Genomic DNA, 21,199 nt, shown 5'->3' with positions numbered 1-21,199 from the left:
CATGCCTTTTATCTTGAAACATTCCTGTTGAAGCAGAAATTGATCATTCTCATTTTATAATCAGAGTGAGGCACAAAGAGGAGAAATAAGTTGTGTAAGTAAAAGATTGATCTGGTATTAGAATCCTGGTCCTGTGATTTCCAGTCCATTGCTCAAATTTGTCTGATAAAATTGCTCTTGTAACAGTATAACAAGGCTGAGTCACTGCCACCACGTCCAGGATAACACTTTAATATTATGAGGTGGAACTGTCAGAAATCTCTCTTGATATTGTCCATAACCTTCAGTCAGTTCTAGTACTGAAGCAATAATTTTGCTGTAAATTGAGAATCCTAAAACCAGTCAACTCCATATATAGCTTTCACCCTTATAATCCTCACACACAACCCAAAATGCAGGCCTCTCAAATTGTTAAATATCTCTCAAATGATTATCTTATATTTTCTCCACATTGGCTCATTTTTCCACTTCCACCAGTCCGAACAACACTCTTTCTAATTCTATTGCAAGAGAACTACCTACTTTTGCTACATAATTTCTCACATTCATTAAGTTTAGCAAAGCAGACAGAATACATATCAAAAAATTAAGCACCTAGGGGAGACTAAGGGACTCAAAGAAGGCTTCTAAAGTGATATCCAAACTGAGATTGAATGATTAGTAGGAAATAGCCACATAAACTGGGAAGAAAGGGATAGAAGGAGAAGATAGGAGAAAAAGATGTAGCCATCAGAGGGAAAAGCATGCCTGAAGGCCTGCAGCTAAGAGGCACAAGCCAAGAGGAGTCACACTTCAGATTCTAGGCTATCTAACACTCTTCCTAGAAGCCTTTCTTGATCTCTTCCATCTAATTTAGGTGTTCTTCCTCTGGCTTCCTATGCACAGAATTCTGTAATTCCCTTACCATAGCCTTCATCAGGATGTGTCATTACTACTTAACTTGATTATCATTTGCCATTTGAAAGCAGGGACAAGATTGTGTCTGCTACTAGTATCTACTCAGCCCCTAGAACAGTGGCTAAATTCAGTAGGCACTTAACAAATATTTAATAAATGAATGGAAGAATGAATTAAAAAAATGAATGCCAGTTATGAGAAATATTTTAATTTTAAAAATCCTATGTAAAGCATGTTTCACTTACTGTATAAAGAGTTGAACAATGATTTTATGTTTTCTATCAACAGTGTACTGGTTAAACCATAACATAAAATAGTAAATATTAATTAATTATAATTTTATTATTTATTTTAAAACATAAATTCTATAAAACTGCTATGACATATTGAATTTGATTTTTTTGTGTGTGTGTGGGGAAGGATTTGCCCTGAGCTAACATCTGTTGCCAATCTTCCTCTTTTTGTTTTTCCCTCCCCAAAACCCCAGTGCATGCTTTTATATCCTAGTTGTAAGTCCTTCTAGTTCTTCTATGTGAGCCGCTGCCACAGCATGGCAACTGACAGACAGTTGGTGTGGTTCAGCAACTAGGGATGAACCCAGGCTGCTGAAGCAGTGAGAATGCCGAACTTTAATCAAGAGGCCATCAGGACTGGCTCTTAAGTTTTCTTTATAGTGATGAAAGATAAGTAATAAACTTTACCTTGATACCTCTTCAATCTGCTTTGTTCAAATAGCTTTTCAACTTTTTTTACTAGTTCTTCTCTAATTCTTTCCAGATATCTTCTTTCTTCTTTTACTTGTTTCATTTGTTCAATAATCTTCTCTCCTAAGATTATAACCCATACTCATCAATGTCTAAAAGCTAGAAGATGGTTCATATCCTAAAATACAGAGTGTAAAACCTAAAAGTGCTTAAAACAGCAAGAATAAATTATATATATATATATACACATACACACACACACACAAAAGAAAAACTCTGTTTTTCTTGCTGCAGGATAGCATTTGCCACTCTGAAAAACAGAGAGGAGTCATTTCAGTTTCCAAGAGTGACATATAGGGGGATTTATATTTATGTAAAGAATACAGTATGTGTCTTCTGCATTTACATATATGCATAGAAACTAGGTAAAACTCAGGTAGTTACACTTCTTGGTTTAATTCTTTTGGCCAAAGTTATTGCACTTAAATCTTACATGGAAAATGTACATTTTAAAGTATTTTTTTAAAAGCCGAATAATAATACTGACTAAACATACACAGTAATCAACATAAAATTCATATACTTCAAAATAATTTAACTTTTTTGCTGTAAAATACAGACAATAAAATTTACTATTTTAACCATTTTTAAATGTACAGATCGATGGCATTGTGTGTGTTCACAATGTTGTGCAACCATCACCACCATCCAACTCCAGAACTTTTTTATCTTCCCAAACTGAACCTCTATACCCATTAAACACCAATTCCTCATTATTTAACTGCCTCACAGAATCACCTGTACTTACGGTGTCATCATACTTACTCTCAATCTGTAATAAGGAGATAGTTATTCCTGGAGAAAGAGCAGGAAGTGAAGGAAAATCAATAAGATCTGGTAGGGTGACACACTCTTTTTTACCTATCTGTAAGCAAACATGACAATTGGTAAGAGCTGGTAGGGTGACGTTATTTTTCACCTATCTGTAAGCATTTGGTAATCCACAACAGCAACGCATTTTTTTACTTATATGGTGAGGAACTCCCATTCTGTATTTACAGCTATAGACTCTCTTATGCTCCAACTTCTCCATTCCATCGTTACTTGGATATTATACGCAGGTGCATCAAACTTTAAAAAAAAAGAATCCATTATTCCTTTCTCAATGTGATTTCCTTCCAAGATTTCTGATCTCAGTTACTTGTTATGATAACTTTTAAAATTTTTCTAAGATGGCTAGTGATTTTTTCATCTTTAGCCAATTTTGATAATTTATATTTGCTTAGAAAATTGGAAATTATCTCACATTTTAAAATTTTTGCACATATTTTATTCTTATATATTTTATCTCCTTTCTATTTGTGCTTATATAGGCGTCATCTTTCCTAATTTTTATGTTTCCACTCTTTTTTTATAAACTACCTAAATCCTTACCAATGTTGATGTTTCTCCCACTACTACTGTATAGATCTTGAATTGTTTTTAATTCTGCTAGGATTTTTACTTCTTTAACTTATTAGTTTCTACTTGTATGTTCATTAAGCCCTTACTCCTACTTTGTTTGTTTTATTATTCTTTTTCTAGTTTCTTTTCTTTTCTTAATTTATAAGGTCAAGTTCCCACAGGATAACGACAACCACCTACATTAGAATCTCTCCACACACCCTCCCAACTACTAAAAAAGGAAAGCAAGTAAAATCACCCATAATTTATATCTACAGCATAGCTAGGATACAGAATCCTTTAATTTTCACATACTTTAGTTTACACATAAGTAAGGAAATAAACATCCTGGACCAGCAGAGAGTGCCCAGGATCCTGCATCTGAGCAGAGTCAGATGTGGACTACGCATTAGAGAGAATATACACAGATAAAATATACACAGTAAAAACCAACCACGGTTTAGTCTGGAAGGAGAAGGTCCTACATCCAGAAGAGAAATACTGAGAATAAGGATAAGATCTGGTAAATGACAGCACTTTCTATGAGGAATCCAAAAGAAAAGGGCTTGTAAAATGTATGGGGCCAGAGATGCTCAGTTAATCATGGGAAGACATGGCTTCTGGCAGAGAGAAAAATGCTTCAGAAGCAAAAGGTGCTCCTTCAGGGCTAGATGGTAAGAGAAAAGACGTGGCCAAGATCAAAGCTCTGCTGAATCAAGTTAGTAGAAAAGAATTCAAGGAAAACAGACTCCTTCCCCAAAAGGTCCCATTCAAAAATAAATAAATAAATAAATAACTGCATTTGACTATATCAACAGAAGAGGGCACTCCTGACCTAAGAAGCAGAATAAGCCACCAAAATGCCCCTCCTTGTTCCTCTATAAGAACACCCGTGACTACTAATACAGAAAAATCCAACACAATAAACATGGACAACATCTACAAAATAATTTGGCATCCACACAACGTTACTTTTTAAAAACCCTCAAAGTTGAGAACTAAAACAAAACAAAACAAAAATAGGCAACCATGAAGCAGAGAAAAACTTAACAATACTTCCAACATAGATTAAATATAATTAAGCAAACACTTGCAGATATTAACAAACACTGTAAATCTGAAATTTAAAAACTCAGACGAAAAATGGAAAACAACAGGAAGATGTGAAATGGAAGTTGGCCAAACTGAAGAAAGAATTTAAAGACAAAATACAATTTTCTCAGAAATGAATAAATTAGCAGATATCTAAGAAGGAACAGATATGACCAAAAATACACTAAGGATAACGGAGGACAGAAATAAAAGGAGCAAAGAAAATGCAACATAAATAAAGAAAACAGTAAAATAGATCAGAGAGAAAGTGATATATATAAAAGGTAAAGAAGATCTAAGATAAGACTAACTGTGATCTTGTAGAACAAATCTGCTATTTAAAGTGTTCTCTAAATTATTATTTCAGAAACATTCTTGCAATAAAAGTTTTCCAACGTTAGAGGTTAGAGGATGGGAGACAAACCTCAAGAAAATTCAAGAGCCTGCCAAATCACTGAAATTTCTGGTAGTTCCCTGGTGTGGGACACGTTGAGACTGCCCCTTTAAAGTGAAAAACAGGTTTTTGCATCCAGCCTCAGCTACCAGTGAGAATGAGTTTGGAGAAATAGTTACAGCATTTGGACATGCTGCTATTTTTTCTTTTTCAATCAAGTAATCTAAAAGACTGTCCATTTTGAGTGGGCCCAAGGTAAGAGAAGGCTCACAAGGTGATCCAAGAGGCTTTGCATGTGGTGCCGCCACTTGTGTTTGTGTGCTGATCCAATGATGCTTGATGTGTGGTAGATTGGAATCAGGGAGTCTGCGACAAGCCCTAGTAGAAAAATTACAGCTCAGAGGTCTTGGGTTTTGAAGCAAAGGCATGGCATCTTCAGCAAATCTTTGTTGTTCTACTGTTTTAATCTGCAGCTTCATTTCAATTTTAGTATAAATGTTATGTTGCAATACCACATGTAAACAAAAATTTTTAAATCATACCTGATTGTCCTCTCTTCTAATGATATTACCTCTATCATCTTCATTTTTCTGAAACAACTGACTTAAAGGGAAAGATAGATTTGAAAGTCATATTAAAAAATGATTCCATAAATATTAGCTTTTCATATGTTATATATTTTGTCTGTAAACACAAATATAACATTAAAAATTTTTTAAAGTCAGTCTAAGACTATTATTGTATTATCTTTCAAACTCAATGATAACCATAAACTACATTTAGTATGAATAATAAAATTGTATTTTACTATATTATTGATAAGTTCAAATCATAATCCAACGTCCATAGCAAGCTAAAATAACCAGAAATTTTATAAACATATTTTCCTCATAGTTCTTTTGTGAATAACTGTTTATAAATTCCTTGTCAATTTCAAAAGACTATATGCAAAACTAAGTGCTATAATTTTGAATGAAGTGATACCAATGTGAAACCCAAGCATACTGATTAGGTTACCCATAATCAAGAATCTAAGAGAGGGAGAAAAATCAGTTCTAAGAAAGTCAAACAAAGATAGAAATTTTTCTGTCATTAGGTTGCCCCTAATGACAAAAGGATTACAATGGAAATAAATTTAAGCAATAGATTATTTCTCATTATATAGGATTAGCATGTTTGTATATTACAGTAAAGTTCTGAATCAAGGTAATTTTAATCGAAAAGATCACTAATTTCACTTGTATCTTTGTTCTAATTAGAAGTCCTTGACAGTACCCTGCATATCTCACTCCTTTTCTTATAGTTTAGATTATGACATGTGGAATCAACATCTATACTAATTACCTTTCTCTGCTGCTAAAATAATCATTGTCTGAATCTTCCAATGATCCTGGCAATTCAGAATTTCCAGTTTGATTTTTTCCAGTCTGGCTTTCTTTTGGAGTGGCTTTTCCCCAAGCTGATGTAGATGTTCATCCAATAGCAAATAAAGTTCATAATATTAAGAACATACTAAAATAAAATTTTGATTTTATATGTACATGCTATAACCTTGTCCTATGTTTCAGAATCTCCAGGAACTCTACTATACATGATACAAGGCAACAATTTCCAAAGTGAATTTCACGAAACATTAGTTTATGTGACACGAGAATTATTTGGTCAATTTAGTTTGGGAAAAATTGGATTAAGCAACCCTAACAGGACAACAAACCTATACACACCATACATACATATATACACACACACACTCCTATTGCAGGATTTCTCTGTTTTTATGTACAATGAGAATTTTCAAGGGGGGGATAAGTTGAGTTTTACTCAAACTTGTCTTTAGAAAGCTTTTAGTATTCTGAGGAACCTTCTCTGCAAAATGCTGGTATAAATAGAGGGCATATAATGTCATTTGTTATTTCACATACATTTCCATTTATAAAATCTCCCCTCAGTTTAAGAGAATTTCTCCATATTGGAAAACTACACAATCTGTCATTAAAACATTAACATTAATTTTCTACGTGATCTACATGAACAAAAGATCCATGAACCTGGCAGTGTCAATATAGATTTTTTTCCCTTGGAGAAATCAATTTTTTTTAATTTAGGAAAAAATGAATGAGTCAAGTTAATATTTGAAAAGTCATTTTACAAGGGTTGCCACAATATTTGCAACCTGAAGCCCGTATTGGTTTAATTTTAGACTGGCTGCTACCATTTATTTCCCAGCTGGCACTGGAACAGTCATTTAAGGACAACAAACAGGGATTTTCTAAAAGCTATATTCAATGCAAAATGAACAAAAAATGGATATACCAGCTGTTTAAAAGCTAAGAGTAAAAACACTGCTCCCCACATTCATCCCCCCAAAAAACAATGCAAAACAGTAGATTTTGAGTTACATTTTGATAGCGATACAGGACATTTATCTCTTATTCCTAGTAACAGCTTAAAGCATGATGCACTGCACCATTCAATACCTATGCAATTTAATGACAAAAAGAAAGCAAGCCTATTTACTTCTGAAAAAATCATAATACAGTATTTTGCGAGCTATAGTAAATATATGTATAAAATGTTAGAGATTCACAGAAAAGGGAGTGATGACTGTGAAACTATGTTTTGAACTGTGAGATGTTTGCCTGGCAAAGAAGAGAGTAAGGAGTTTAAGCAAAGAAAACAGCAAGACAGAGTACAATGTATGCAGCATTTGTGGCAACAGTGAAAAGTTCAGTATGACTCCAGCACAGTGTTGTAAAGCATGGGCTTAGTCAAACGCACAAGAGTTCAAGTCCTGGCATTGTCATAGCAGGTGTGAGCTCAGGTAAGTTATTTCTCTAATGTCAGTGTCCTTATCTCTAAAGTGGCATAGCGCATGTACAGCACCCAGCACAGTGCCCAGTCCTTACAAGCCTCTTGCCTTTAAGTTCTGATTTCTATTTCACTGCATTTCCTGGTTCAAGTCTTTATTACTTCAGTCTTTTCTCCATATTGTCACCTAAGTCGTTTTTCTAGAACTGAAATCCCATCATGCCATTCCTGTTAAAAACTTCAGATGGCTTCCCACTACCTACAAAATTCCTTAGCTTTGCAAGAAAGGCTTTTGCAGTTCAAGTCCCTACCTACCTCTCCCCAAGTGTACTTCATGGAACTTCTTCCTCTCCTTCCTATCCCCAAACTATAATAATACTAATAGTATTATACGATTCCTAGCTAAAAATTATTGAACCAACGACCACATTAAGCAAATCCTGAAAGCTCCACTTATATCATTATCTATATGAGGGAAGCTGGAGTCAGGCAGTGAACAACCTGCATGGCCAAAATTTGCAACCCTGGGTTTGAAGTCAGAGTATGAAGGTTCTCTATGCCATGTTAAGGAACTTGGGCTTTAAACAGTAATCAGTCTTTCAAAGGTTTTCAAGCAAGGAGATAAATAATCCAACCTGTAAGAAGAAAAATGATTATGACAGCACTCTTGAGGATAGATTAGAAAGGAGATTATAAGCAAGGAGGCTAGTCAGGATGGTTTTTAAGATTCCTTTTCCCTATGAGTCTATTATTCTACAATAAGGGAAATTTCAAAGCTTAAAGTCTGAATAACTGGAAGAATGACGAAACCAAGGAAAAAAATCAAGAAAGTATACTGGCTTGGGGGCAAAGATAGGGTCAAGTATTGAACATGTTATAAGTTGAGGCAGGCCAAAAATGTAAAGCTGTGTAGCACAGACCCATGGGAAAGAACAGAAGATAACAAATGGAAGGGAATACTCATTTCTATATGAAAAATGGGAGAGCAATACTTCTTTTCTCTCTCATTAAAGGACTTGTAAAACATACTGTGCATATTATTATCAGTCATACTTGATAATATTACAATGTTAGAGCTCAGATATTTTGCATTCTCATGCACTACTAAAGACCAATTAGGCAATTTTAACAAACTGCACAACTATCATAAATAAATGGTAGTGTACATATGGAAAAATTAAGGAACTCTATCTCACATCACACTTAAAAATTAATTCCTGGTAGACTAATGAACTAAATGTGAAAAGCAAACTATAAAATGTTTGTAAGATAATACAGGACCCTATTTTCATGATCACAGAGTAAAAATGGGATTTTTAAAGAAAATATAAACACTAACCATAAAAGAAAATGCTAATAAACGTGACTATATTAAAATTTAAGAACTGCAGTTCCACTTCTGCTTAAGACGTGGAAAGACAAAAGAGTGCTCCCACCTGAATAAGGAGAAAAAGGTAAATAATCTATCAAATAATAGCTTTTCTTGACTTTATCAGAGAGTTGAGGTTGTAAGGAATTGAATTCCAATTCCCTCCAAGATGGAAATAAACGAAATGCTTCACCTTTGGCAGAGCACAGAAGGAAGAGGTAACTTGCTAAAATTCTAAGAAATTCTAAAGGCCAAAGTGGGCTACCGAGACAGTTTGGAATCTCTAGGATCCCCAGATACAAAGAAGAGTAAATAATTAATAGCAAACTCCTTTCCATGTGCCTGTATCACATGCTTACAAGAAAAACTGGGCAGGGGACCTGAAAGAGCCATCAGTGGCACAGAGGTATAAAACCCCATCCTTCTGAACACTTTTTTCTCACACAAAGCAAAAGCTTTAAGCCAATGGGGGAGAAACAGGAAACTCATCCATCACAGGGCTCAGGCAAAAATCCACTGCTCTCAAAGAGGGATAGAAGCAAAAGCCATCTGCCCTAGAGAGAACAGGTAACTCCCCTCCCACCTTGAACAGTCTTACACTGAGGAGAGGGTAGGAAACCCCCCCACCACTAGTCCTAGGCAAAGGCTGAAGGATGGGTAGAAGCAAAAGTTGTCAGGATCATCTTGGGCTTAGGATCATGAGCTGATACAAAGCATAGGTTTACTACCACTGGGTGAAGGGAAAGAAACTCTCTCAAATATAAAAAGTCATTTTCCCTTTATTTTTAATCTCTTTAAAAGATAACCGACAGTGTAAAGTAAAAATGGTAACAAAGTGTTGTAGAGTTTATAACATATGTAGAAGTAAAATGTATGACAACAACAGTACAAAAGATATGAGGGAGGAAATAGAAGTACACTGCAGTAAGGTTCTTATATTATACATAAAGTTGTATATAATTTGGAGGTAGACTTCAAATGAAAGGTATATAACATATACCTTAGAGCAGAGTCAGCAAGTCTTTTCTTAAAGGGCTAGATAATAAATATTTCAGGCTCATGGACCATATGGTCTTCGTCACAACTACTCAATTCTGTTGTTGTAGTGCAAAAGCAGTCATTGACAATATGTAAATAAAGGGGCATGGCTGTGGTCCAATAAAAATTTATTTATAAAAAACAAGCCATAGACATGGATTAAAATAAAATAATAGGCGTTTACTGACCTCTACCCTACAGACACCACCATGAGTTTTTTTTTAAACGAGGAATAACTAATGAGCCAATAGTGGAGATAAAATTGAATCATGAAAAACTCAATTACCCCCCAAAAATGCAAAACAATAGGGAAAAAAAGAAAAGAGAAGAGAGGAGACAAATAAAAAACAAATAGCAAGACAGTAGATTTAACAACCACACTAATAATTACATTAAATATAAATGGTCTAAACACCCCTATTAAAAGGCATAGATTGGCAAACTGGATAAAAAAGTAAGATCTAAATATATGCTATCTACAAAAAACCCACTTTGAATATAAATTCATAGATAAAAGTAAAAGAATGGAGAAAGATACAGCATGTAAATGACAGTCAAAAGAAAGCCAGGGTGGGTATATTAACATCAGAACAAATAAACTTCAACATAAAAAGTATTACTAGAGATAAAGAGAAACATTACATAATAATATAGAGGTCAATTCATCAAGAAGACATATTAATCCTAAATGTACATGTATCTAATAACAGAGCTTCAAAATACATAAAGTAAAACTGATAGATAGTAGAAGGCCTCAATACTCTTCTCTCTATAAATAATTAGATCATGTTGACAAAATTTAAGAATTCCTTTCATCAAGAGAATCATAAAGAGAATAAAAAGACAAGCCACAAACTGAAATCTAGAATGAATTACATACACATACACATGCATGCACACAGATATGCTGGAGAAACCATATATGTGTATAAAATTAATCAATATTTAAAAGAAAGAAAAGAAAATGGGCAAAACACTTGAATTAAAGGCAAATCCAAATGGCCATTAAACATATGAAAAACTATTCAACCAAAGAAAACAGAAAAGAAAAATAAAATATTTGGAATTAAAAATTCAGTTTAAGGATTTAACAGGAGATTAGAACACAGCTAAAGAGCAAATCAGTAAGATAGATTTGGAAGAAAGATCTGAAGAAATTATCCAGAATGTAGAGCAGAGAAATAAGGAGAGGGTAAATATCTGATAGAATGACAAAGTTATGGTTCAATAAGAACTTTCAGACATTGCTGCTGGGTACAACCACTTTGGAAAACGCACGTACGTTATTTAGTAAAGCTGAACACGTGCAAACTATGCCAATCCTAGGTATACTCCCTTGAGATCCTCTTGCACATGTTCATTTAGGAGTCATGTACAAAAATGTACATGTACATAACAGTGTATTTGTAAAAGCCTCAAACCAGAAACAAAGCAAATATCTATCAGCAGAATAGGTAAACAAATTATGATATAGTTATATAATGGAATGTTATACAACAATGAAAAGAAATGAAATAGTATTTTATGTGACAACATGGTTGAATCTTAAAATTACAATGTCAAGCAAAAGAAGCAAGTCCAAAATAAGATACTTCCAATACAACTCCATCTAAATAAAATTCAAAACAGACAAAACTAAAGTATTGTTAAGGAATATATATTCAGGTTGTAAAACTTAAAGAAAAGCAAGAAAACAATTATCTCAAAAAATCAAAGTAGTAGTTATCTTTATTGAGGAAGGAAGAGGATGTGACCAGAGAGAGCCACACAAGACTGGAAAGTTCTTCTCAGAAGAAGTAGAATAACAAAAAAACAAAAAATCATTACCTTTGAAACAGCCATTAAACTTCTAAAAAAAATAACAGGACAAATGCATGAAGCTGTATTTAGAAAATGTTGCTTGCAGCACTATTCATAATAGAAAAAACATTAATATAGGGTTGAATAAATAAATTATACCATAAGGAAATTTTATAATGATGTAGATCTACATTTATTGATAATAAATGTCCATAATATATTTTAAAATCAAAGAAGAGTCTTTAAAAGAATTTCTGTGTCCTCATTTTTAAAAGTTAAAAAAATAATTATTATATAGAAGAACTGAAAAACTAATTGGAAGAATATACACCAAAATAGTAACAGAAGCTGTCTCTGGATGGTGCAATTATTATTAATCTTTATTTTCTTCTTTATACTTATTGAAGTTTCTATGATTTCTAAAAACGATCATACATTGGCTTCTTATTTAAAGAATAATTTTCTGGGAGTAATACACCAAGAAATTAATACCATTTAAAAGATACACCTACACAAAATTCAGAGGATTAAGTACTCTCACCAAAGATTTTTTGGGTTTTATGCAAGTAGCATAGTTCAAGAATTTGGCCAGTGGCCCAGCGAATGAAATATAACACTACTCACAACTTTATATAGGGCAACTGCCTACTTTATTAGCCACTTGACCTTGTACTTTTCAGAAATACTAGGATTCTACTCTGAATTCTTTTTCCCCAGGGGTTTTTTTCCTTTAAGCTTTAAGTAACAGCATGACTGGAAAGCAACATTAACATTGCAGAGACATGCCTAGATAAAGAGGTAAAGACTCTCACTGAGCATCTCACTGGTATCAAGTAATAAAACAGGTGGCTCTCATCCACATGTCTCATTAGAAATAGTAATCACATCAGAACAGTAACCTAAGAGTAAAGAAAGTGTTAAGTTTGGAAAATCTCTGGGTATAGCATAAACTTAGAATATAACAATTGCTATAATTGAAGATGGAGAAAAATGCAACAGGCTAAGAACAAGTGTATTTTGCAGCTGTAATGGATGCTGTCATTAGTTTGGGGGGGAAATTCATTTCATTTATAAATGTGTGGTATATTCGCTTTTCCATCACAGTTTATTTCCTGTATGTAATTAGGTAAAAAAATCCAACTGATTTTCTTTTTTCAATCAATTCTTAGAGGGTAGTACCAGCTTTATCTATATAAATTTAATTTTGATTTTTTAATTACCTATCATGTTTTAAGAACTGAATTATCAGTAAATTGATGGGTGTAATCAGATAAAAAATTTTAAATTATTTGAAATACAAATGTCTCCCAATATTCAAGTTGTTTTGTTTTGGTTTGATACTGTTTTCCTGGCTAAAAGCCTTCTGGACTTATAATAATAATGCCCAAGTTTTATGCAGGAATCCCTTCCTTTCTCTTTTCCTTTAGCCTTAACTTCATCTGAAACTCTTATAAAAGAAGAAACGGTGATAGAGTTTAAGTGCTGTAAGTATTACGATTTTGTTTTTATTTTAGAATAGTGCTTAAATTGTTTTTTTCTCCCACCTGGCAAAACTATTTTTAAAAATCTCCAATTTGAATTGTAGCTCTCTTTTCATACTATACATATTTGTAAGGATACCTTTGCCCAGAATTTGCTCAAAGACCTGACTGCTAAAATGTACTATAATAACCTCTTTGTCTTTCCCATTCCAGTTGAAATCACCTTCTTCTGGATTCTTGTTAAGGAGCTCTTTCAAAGTGTTTTCTAAAAAGCTGGGATCTGTTCCAGGTTCTTCCTTTGACAAAGTTACACTAACTGGTTTGTGGATTATTTCATCAGCCTCAGCAACACCATTATTAGTCTGCAGCCCTTCTACAGAAACAGTTGACACTGAATAAGTATTTCCTAAATGATCCATTATAGGAAGCAAATATAATTCTGGTTGAAGAGCCTAAAACATAGGAAATTAAAAAAAATTAATTTGTAATTTAAAAAACAGTAAGCTAAAACATAAGCTTAAAATATCACATTACATACATACGGAGGAGCAAATGATTTGAGTTTCAGTTCTGATTCTTGCTTTGTCTTCACCTAGAAATAAATACATAAGAAAAAAAATTAAAGCTTTTGTAACATTTTTCAATTATTTTTACCTCTACCTTTTTCCCCCTGAGGAAGATTCACCCTGAGCTAACATTTGTTGCCAATCTTCCTTGGTTTTTTTTGCTTGAGGAAGGTTTGCCCTGAGCTAACATCTGTGCCAGTCTTCCTCTGTGTTGTGTGTGGGACGCCGCCACGGTGTGGCCGTTGATGAGTGGTGAAGGTCCGCACCCCAGAACTGAACCCAGGCCACTGAAGCAGAGTGCACTGAATTTAATCACTAGGCCATGGGGGCCGGCCCCTTACCTCTATGTTTTTTGCAGAAGGCGCATATCTGTGACATAGAAATCAAATCTAAAAGCTGGTAATAAGACTAGATTCTAGAAAATGTAAAATATAATGCTATTTCTACTCACTGTACTAAATATAATATAAATTCTATGTCATTTAATAATAATAATTATGGCTATCACTTGCATGGATTCACTATGTACCAGGCACTATTGTAAGTGCTTTACATTTATTAGCTCAGTTAATCCTCTCAATTCCATGTAATAGGCATATATATATATATAAAACTATTGTAGTTCACAGACAATGAGATTGAGGGAAAGAGAAGCTAAGTAACTTGACCAAGATTTTATAACTAGGAAGTTTCCAAGTTGGGATTCAAAGTCCAACCTTATAAACTTTATTTCCTAAATATTAAATCCATAGAGTTCATTTGCTATTCATTCATTCATTCAACAAACATTGAGGGCATACTATGTGTCAGGCAGTGTTATATATGGTGGGGATACAATAGTAAACAAGACAGTCTCTGCTCTCACGCAGCTTACATTCTACTTGGGGGAGCAAATGTTAAATAAACATGATTTAGGATAGTGATATGTGATTTATGAAAATAAAACAGAGTGATGTAATAGATAGTAACTTAAAAAAAGAATATCTAAAAACTACATTGTCAGAGAAGGCCCTTTTGAAAAGATAATATTTGAGCTGAAGCCTGAACTATGAAAAGAAGGCAGCTGTCTGAAAATCAGGGGACAGTGCTTTCCAGGTAAGTGCAAAGACCGTAAGTGAGAAAGGAGTTTGCTGTATTTGACAACCAAAGGAAGATTTTTGTGGCTGAAGTGTAGAACCAAGGAGAAAACAGCAGTAGATGAAATCTGAGACACAGTCTGTTCTTTAGGCCCTTCTTATCTCCTGCCCAACTACTGCAAAAGTCACCTGGTTATAATCTCTGCCTCTAGCCTCTTAAGGCTCTCATCATGTCATCTTTTGCTCAAAACTTCAAGGCTTCAGAAAAAAACCCCTACCTTACTAATCTGGCATTTGAGATCTTTAATAAACTACTCTTATAACTTGTTCTCTATTATTCCCTTTCACACAGTCAATGCTCCAGTGCAAAACGAACCACTACTCTTTCTTAGTTGCCTGCTTTTCCACTTCTGTGCTCATTCTATTTTCTCTGCTCAGATTTTCCCACCCAACATCTTTGCAAGATCAAATATTTATCTTTCAAGATCCAAACTGGATATCTCTTCTTCCTCAGAGTTCTCCATCTCTCCTCTTCTCCTGCTGGAAGTAATCTCCTTTTCTTCTGAATATACAAAATATGCTACTTACTTATTTATGTATTTTATCTTTATTGCTATGCTGAGTACGCTTTAAGGACAAGATCTGCATACAATTCTTTTTTCTCATTTTGCATATAGAAAAACATCAATAATTATTTGTTGAAAATAATAAAAATTAAGGGGCTGGCTCCATAGCTCAGTGGTTAAGTTTGCATGCTCTGCTTTGGCAGCCCAGGGTTCACAGGTTTGGATCCCAGGCATAGACCTAGCACCGCTTGTCAAGCCACGTTGTGGCAGCATTCCACATAAAATAGAGGAAGACTGGCACAGATGTTAGCTCCGGGCCAATCTTCCTCACACACACACAAAAGTTTTACAAATTAGGATTTTAGAAGTTGACTTCAATTACCTTTAAGGGCCCTCCCAACCTAGATTACAACCTGTGATTGTAATTTTACATATCATGAAAAAGAACAAAAGGTTGTGAGAGTTGTTCCTTTTCTTCCCCATCTGAGGAAAACTAATTTACAGATCACTAAATTAATATTCTGGCATACTAAATCTCTAATGACAAAAACTTCAAATCTAGCTGCTGATCCAAAGAATTCGACAAAGCAAATTCCTTTATAGTAATACTCTGGGGGGAAATGTTCATTTTTTTCCATTATCATTCATTTTATTTAATTTGTTCAATAAACATTTAAATGCCTTTAAGTATTAAACACCTTGTTAGGTACTGGTTATACATACAATAGTGAATAAAATAAAGTCCCTGCCCACAGGGAGCTACAGTTTAATGGCAGAGTTAGATGTTAAACAAATAATCACATAAGTAAATATATAATAATGATACAATATGCTCACTAGAGTGGAATAGGACTATACTGCATTTTAAAGAGTTTAAATATGGAAAAATCTTGATTAAAGAAATAAACCTTACATAGATGTGAGAAACCAGAAACTGAGATCTGATGGCTTGCTGGATTAAGAGTTTCAGCTAGGAAAACTCTCTACTTAGAAAATCCTACCACTGAATCATAGAAACTACAAATAGGAATGTTCAATAGATAATAGCTGATACAAAAAAAAACTACGTTGGAGCCAGATCATTTCATAACAAACAAGGCTAGTTGTGGCCCAAGCATGAGAACCCATTTTTCTTCAAAACATAAGTACTTGTTTAAAAAGCTTTTAAACACTATCATTTAAATTAAAATATATATATTACTTATATGATGACATTTTAACTTTGTCTTCCTTTTTTCCCAAGGAAATTCACACACAAAAAACCCAACATCATTTTAGTGCCTGATAATAAGCCAACAGGACTCACCTTTTCTTGATGATTTATATGCTTAGTAATATTTCCATTTCATTATAGTTGAGATTACATATTTCATGGTATGTTAAGGGGCTGAGTTGATATGCATTTAAGATAATTTGTTAAAGTATGCTTTTCTCTAATCAAAAGGAAAAAAATAAGAAAACTTACCACAGCTAGATTATTTCCAATGCATTTCAGAAATAAAAATTTTTCTGCAACAGCATCTTCACCAAGGAACTCACCAAGACGCTCCCTCAAGGCTTGTAAAGTAAGGTGAGGAGATACTCTGAAATATCACGACATTGCCTTATAATGTAAAATGAAATAGGTTTTGGCTATACTAAAGATTCGATAACTTTAGTCAGCTATCTCAAACCGAAATACCAATTTAACATATATTATATGTTTATAGCTTAAAGTATTATGTTTCTACATTGCCTGGCACTTTGTAGGTCTTCAGTAAATATTTTTTAAAATAAATGATTAAAAGTCTGCCTTTTAAAATTATGCAAATGAACACTGTTCATAAAAGTCCTTTTTGTACTGAAAAGGGAAATGCTTGTCCACTTTTCTCATCCACCTCCAAACTTTAACGTTAAAACAAAACTTTGCTATGGAATTTATATACTTTTATACATATATCAAAGAATAATTTAGCCACAACTATTTATTTTGGAAGTTTGACAGGATTAACTAGTACCTAAAAATTTCATTGATGATCAAATGTCAGATTCTACATCTTTGTTCAATAGAGATACTTCATTCCTCAATGTCTAAAATTTAAAGTTATCACTTACACTATTGTTGTTCTGAGTTCTTGTTTTTCTAGGATCTTCTGGAAACACTATATAATTCATTCATTGAATCAATAAATATTTATTGAGCACCTACTATGTATGGGTCAGGTATTGTTCTAAGGGATGGGAACACTGCAATCAACAAAACAGATGAAAATCTCTGCCCTTATAGACATTATAATCTAGTAGTGGGAGAGACAAATTAACAAAATAAATAAGAAAAAAATATAATTTATAAGATACTACTAAGTACTAGAGAGAAAAATAAAGCAGAGAGGGGAGAAAGGGACTATAGCTGAAATTTAAAATACAGTCATCAGAGAAGACCTGAAAACAGTAATATTTGAGTAAAGATCTGAAGATGAGAGAGCATATGTAAAGGCAAAAAGAGTATGTAGGCAAAAGGAACAGCAAGTACAAAGGTCCTGATGTGGGTCCATGTCTCACGTGTTCTAGAACAGAAAGGAGGTTATGTGCTTGAAGAAAGTGATGGGGAAGACTAGGAAGACTGAGGTGCACTCAAGAGAAATAACAGGCAGTCAAATCATACAATGTCATGTATGTTTCCATGAATGTGAAAATACATATATACATAAGAGCACATACACACATATACATATAATCTATTTTTATTTTTTTAATTATTTTTTTAAAGATTGGCACCTGAGCTAACATCCGTTGCCAATCTTCATTTTTTTGTTTTTGTTTTTCATTTCCTCTTCTCCCCAAAGCCCCCTAGTACATAGTTGTATATTCTAGTTGTAGGTCCTTATGGTTGTGCTACGAGGGATGCCGTCTCAGCATGGCCTGATGAGCGGTGCCATGTCTGTGCCCAGGATCCACACCGGTGAAACCCTGAGCAGCTGAAGCAGAGCACATGAACTTAACCACTCAGCCACGGAGCTGGCCCTTCTCTTTCTATTTTTAAATGGTTCAGTGAAAAAGTCATTGTGGATATACTGGTTTAACCACTATTCACAGCTCTTCAACAGGTTTCTAAATTCAGATAATTTCTCTCTTAATTCTCTTTGTGTATAACCATAGTAATATACAGGCTATTCACTGTTTTCTGGGTGACATCTGTTCCTATGGTATTATTTGATTTCACTGTTATACAGCACTATTTATTGATAGTATTCCATTAAGTTAGGGACTGGATCCATCACATGGACAAGGTATGTTTCACTTATAATTTTTCAATTTCCAGAAAGCATTTTTCTCTATAGAAAAAAGTTTGCTTTTTCAGACACTTTGTTACAAGACCCCAAAATACTTGCCTTATAAATCCAGCTGAAATGAATTCGTTAGCAACTTCTATTGAAATGGTATTTAATTTATAGTTCCACGATCCTTCAGGGACATAAAAAACATGAAGTTCCACCAACTGAATAAATTGAGAATAATGTCAGTTAAAATATTTTTAAAGTGAAAAAAATCAATTGATGTCTTCTAAAATTTAAGTTTAATAAACATAATTGAAATAAACATGGAATACACGTATCCTTCAGAACAAACAAAAAACAAAATGAAGAGCCAAAACTTTGTTCTTAAGTTGGCACGGTGGCACTTGCAGCACATTTTCCATTGGAAACAACGTCACAGATGTGGTCCTAGATTATCCTAACATCTCTGATATACAGAGTTCTTTCTGTGGCCCGCAGTAAGAATACTAGACTAAGACCAGCTTTCTTATCACCAGCCTTTCCGCCTCCCCTGCCTCCTACCTACTCAGTTCCATTGGGGTGACATTGTGAGATCCTTATCCTTTATATATTGTCTCCCTGACACAGTTGTGATGATTGCTAGTTCTTAGCACCTGCAAAGATGTGAATACTATGGTTTGGGGAATATTTTTGTTTCCCAGAATTCCAGGAAGAATCTATTCCTGACCAGTGACAGGGAAAGAAATGGTTGTTCTTACATAAGGCATGTCTGTAAGCTTGTCTGTGCTTATATACACCATTTTTGTTTCTATTAATGTTTTGTTGTGACTTCAACCAGAATCTTTCTATTTAGAAGAATATTTATGTTACTACAACGGAAACAGGACAATTATAGCAAATATAGTCTTATCTTTTAGTCTAATAAAGTTTGAAATTCACTGCACATTAAAAGTTAAACTATTTAAGTGATTATGCTCTATAATAAATTTACATATATAAATATATAACAACATTAAATATCTGAAAAAACCTTAAAAAGTTTGACGTAAATATGACCTACTATTAACGTTAGCAATTAGTGATTAGTAGTTTTAATAGGAGATACAAATGGTTCCTGAATGTTTTGCTCAAGTAGTTTTTACTGACCAAGTAAATTACTTCTAATCTTTTGATGACAGAATATTAACCAGAAATTTAAGATGTTTGTATAGACTTCATAGTGAAGTCTGCCTCATGCTGCATTGTTAACACCAGAGCATTTAAAAGATTATTCCCTAGCTATACTACACTATTAATACCTAATACCATACTACACTATTAATACTATATAATATATAGTACTATATAATATCAAATATTAATACTATAACATTTAATAGCTATACTATCAAATATTTGCAAAATCTTAAGAAGTTTGAAGTAAACATGACCTCATCCTTTACACAAATATATTAATGTTTTACAAGAGAAAAAATATTTCTTGAACTAAACATTTTACTCTATTTTTTTACCAAGTAAACTACTTCAATATTTTCTATAACAATTGATTAGCCACAATTCAAAGTGTTTGTATACATCTTAATTCCATAAGTGAATGAATAGGCAATAAAAAGAAAACATATTTAAACATTACTTGATCTTTGAAATATGTTATGATGTAAATTAATTTATGGTGAGTTTAGATTTACTCATTCATTCAACAAATATTTAATGAGTGCCTACTGTATGCCAGCACAGTTCTAGGCACTAGGGATATGTCAGTGAATACAACGAATATACTTCCCTGCATGTAGCTTATATTCTAATGAGGTATCAGGACAAGAACGAGGATGAGGCAAGTGAGACACCCACTTCAGGGGCAAAATTTAAGGGGGCACCAAAACCTCAGAAATCAAGCAAATAATATTTTAAAAAATTTATTTAATGCAAAAAATTCATGATGAACAAAATATCAAAAATTTAAATAAACACAGAATTCAATACTACTATTAGAATCTGAGGAAAAAGGAAAAATGTGAACCCCTATATACATGGTTTCTTAAAAATACATTTTTAATGGTTAATTTTTTCCAGAACAAAATAATTGAAAAAATACGGAAAAATTTAAACATATATGTTAAAACACATTTTGTTAAATATTCTATTTATACCCAAACTCTATATTTATTATAATTTTACTTTCATGGCTTTAATGGAAGCAGACTCACCAATAATATTTTCACTAAAACCAATAACCATTTAAAAAAACATTAAAAGGTGTCTATGGGGGCACATATTCTTCCTTTTGCCTCAGGCTACAAAGTGGCTAGGCATGGCACTGTTGGATTCTATTTCTACTTAAATGTTGATATCTTGTTCATCATGATTTTTCACATTAATTTTTCATTTTTGAAAATACTGTATTAAAATATTTACCTTGATTACTGAATTTCTGATGCCCCTTAAATTTTGCACCTAAGGCAATTACCTCATTTGCCTCAAACTAGTCCCCATCCTGTGAAGGACACAGACAATAAGCAATAAATATAAAACACTGAGAAGTTACATAGTACATTAGAAAGTGATTGGTACTAGGAAAAAAGAGTAAGTAGAGCAGGGTAAAGAAAATTGGGAAGATGAGGGAGGAAGTAGGTTTCAGTTTTCAATAGAATAGTCTGGGTAGGGCTGATGGAAAAGGTGAGATCTGAGTAAAGGCCTGCAGGTGAAGA

At 33.4% G+C, this 21,199-nt stretch overlaps 1 protein-coding gene across 18 annotated transcripts in view; it reads right to left on the bottom strand.

The window, feature by feature from the left end:
- The window catches only part of SPATA1 (spermatogenesis associated 1), a 67,570-nt gene that overhangs the window by 30,642 nt on the left and 15,729 nt on the right, over nt 1-21,199 (bottom strand). For 8 of the 18 annotated variants that reach the window (XR_006885998.1, XM_046645258.1, XM_046645259.1 and 5 more), the window contains exons 3-10: nt 18,606-18,678; nt 16,700-16,817; nt 13,565-13,618; nt 13,250-13,478; nt 5,875-5,989; nt 5,073-5,133; nt 2,427-2,526; nt 1,599-1,724 (exon numbers count right to left, since the gene is read on the bottom strand). Coding sequence is in view for 17 of the 18 variants with exons in the window: in XM_046645258.1 (XP_046501214.1) it covers nt 1,599-1,724; nt 2,427-2,526; nt 5,073-5,133; nt 5,875-5,989; nt 13,250-13,478; nt 13,565-13,618; nt 16,700-16,817; nt 18,606-18,678 (876 nt within the window). In the remaining variant the exon portion in view is untranslated. Of the gene's footprint in view, nt 1-1,598; nt 1,725-2,426; nt 2,527-5,072; nt 5,134-5,874; nt 5,990-13,165; nt 13,479-13,564; nt 13,619-16,699; nt 16,818-18,605; nt 18,713-21,199 lie in introns of all 18 variants that reach the window. The other 10 variants (XM_046645265.1, XM_046645261.1, XM_046645263.1 and 7 more) reach the window with 3 other exon arrangements.

Source organism: Equus quagga, chromosome 18 (genome assembly GCF_021613505.1).
Source record: "Equus quagga isolate Etosha38 chromosome 18, UCLA_HA_Equagga_1.0, whole genome shotgun sequence".
Lineage (NCBI taxonomy): Eukaryota > Metazoa > Chordata > Mammalia > Perissodactyla > Equidae > Equus > Equus quagga.
Note: the sequence above shows the minus strand (reverse complement) of the source record. Positions and strands in the feature narration are given on the sequence as shown.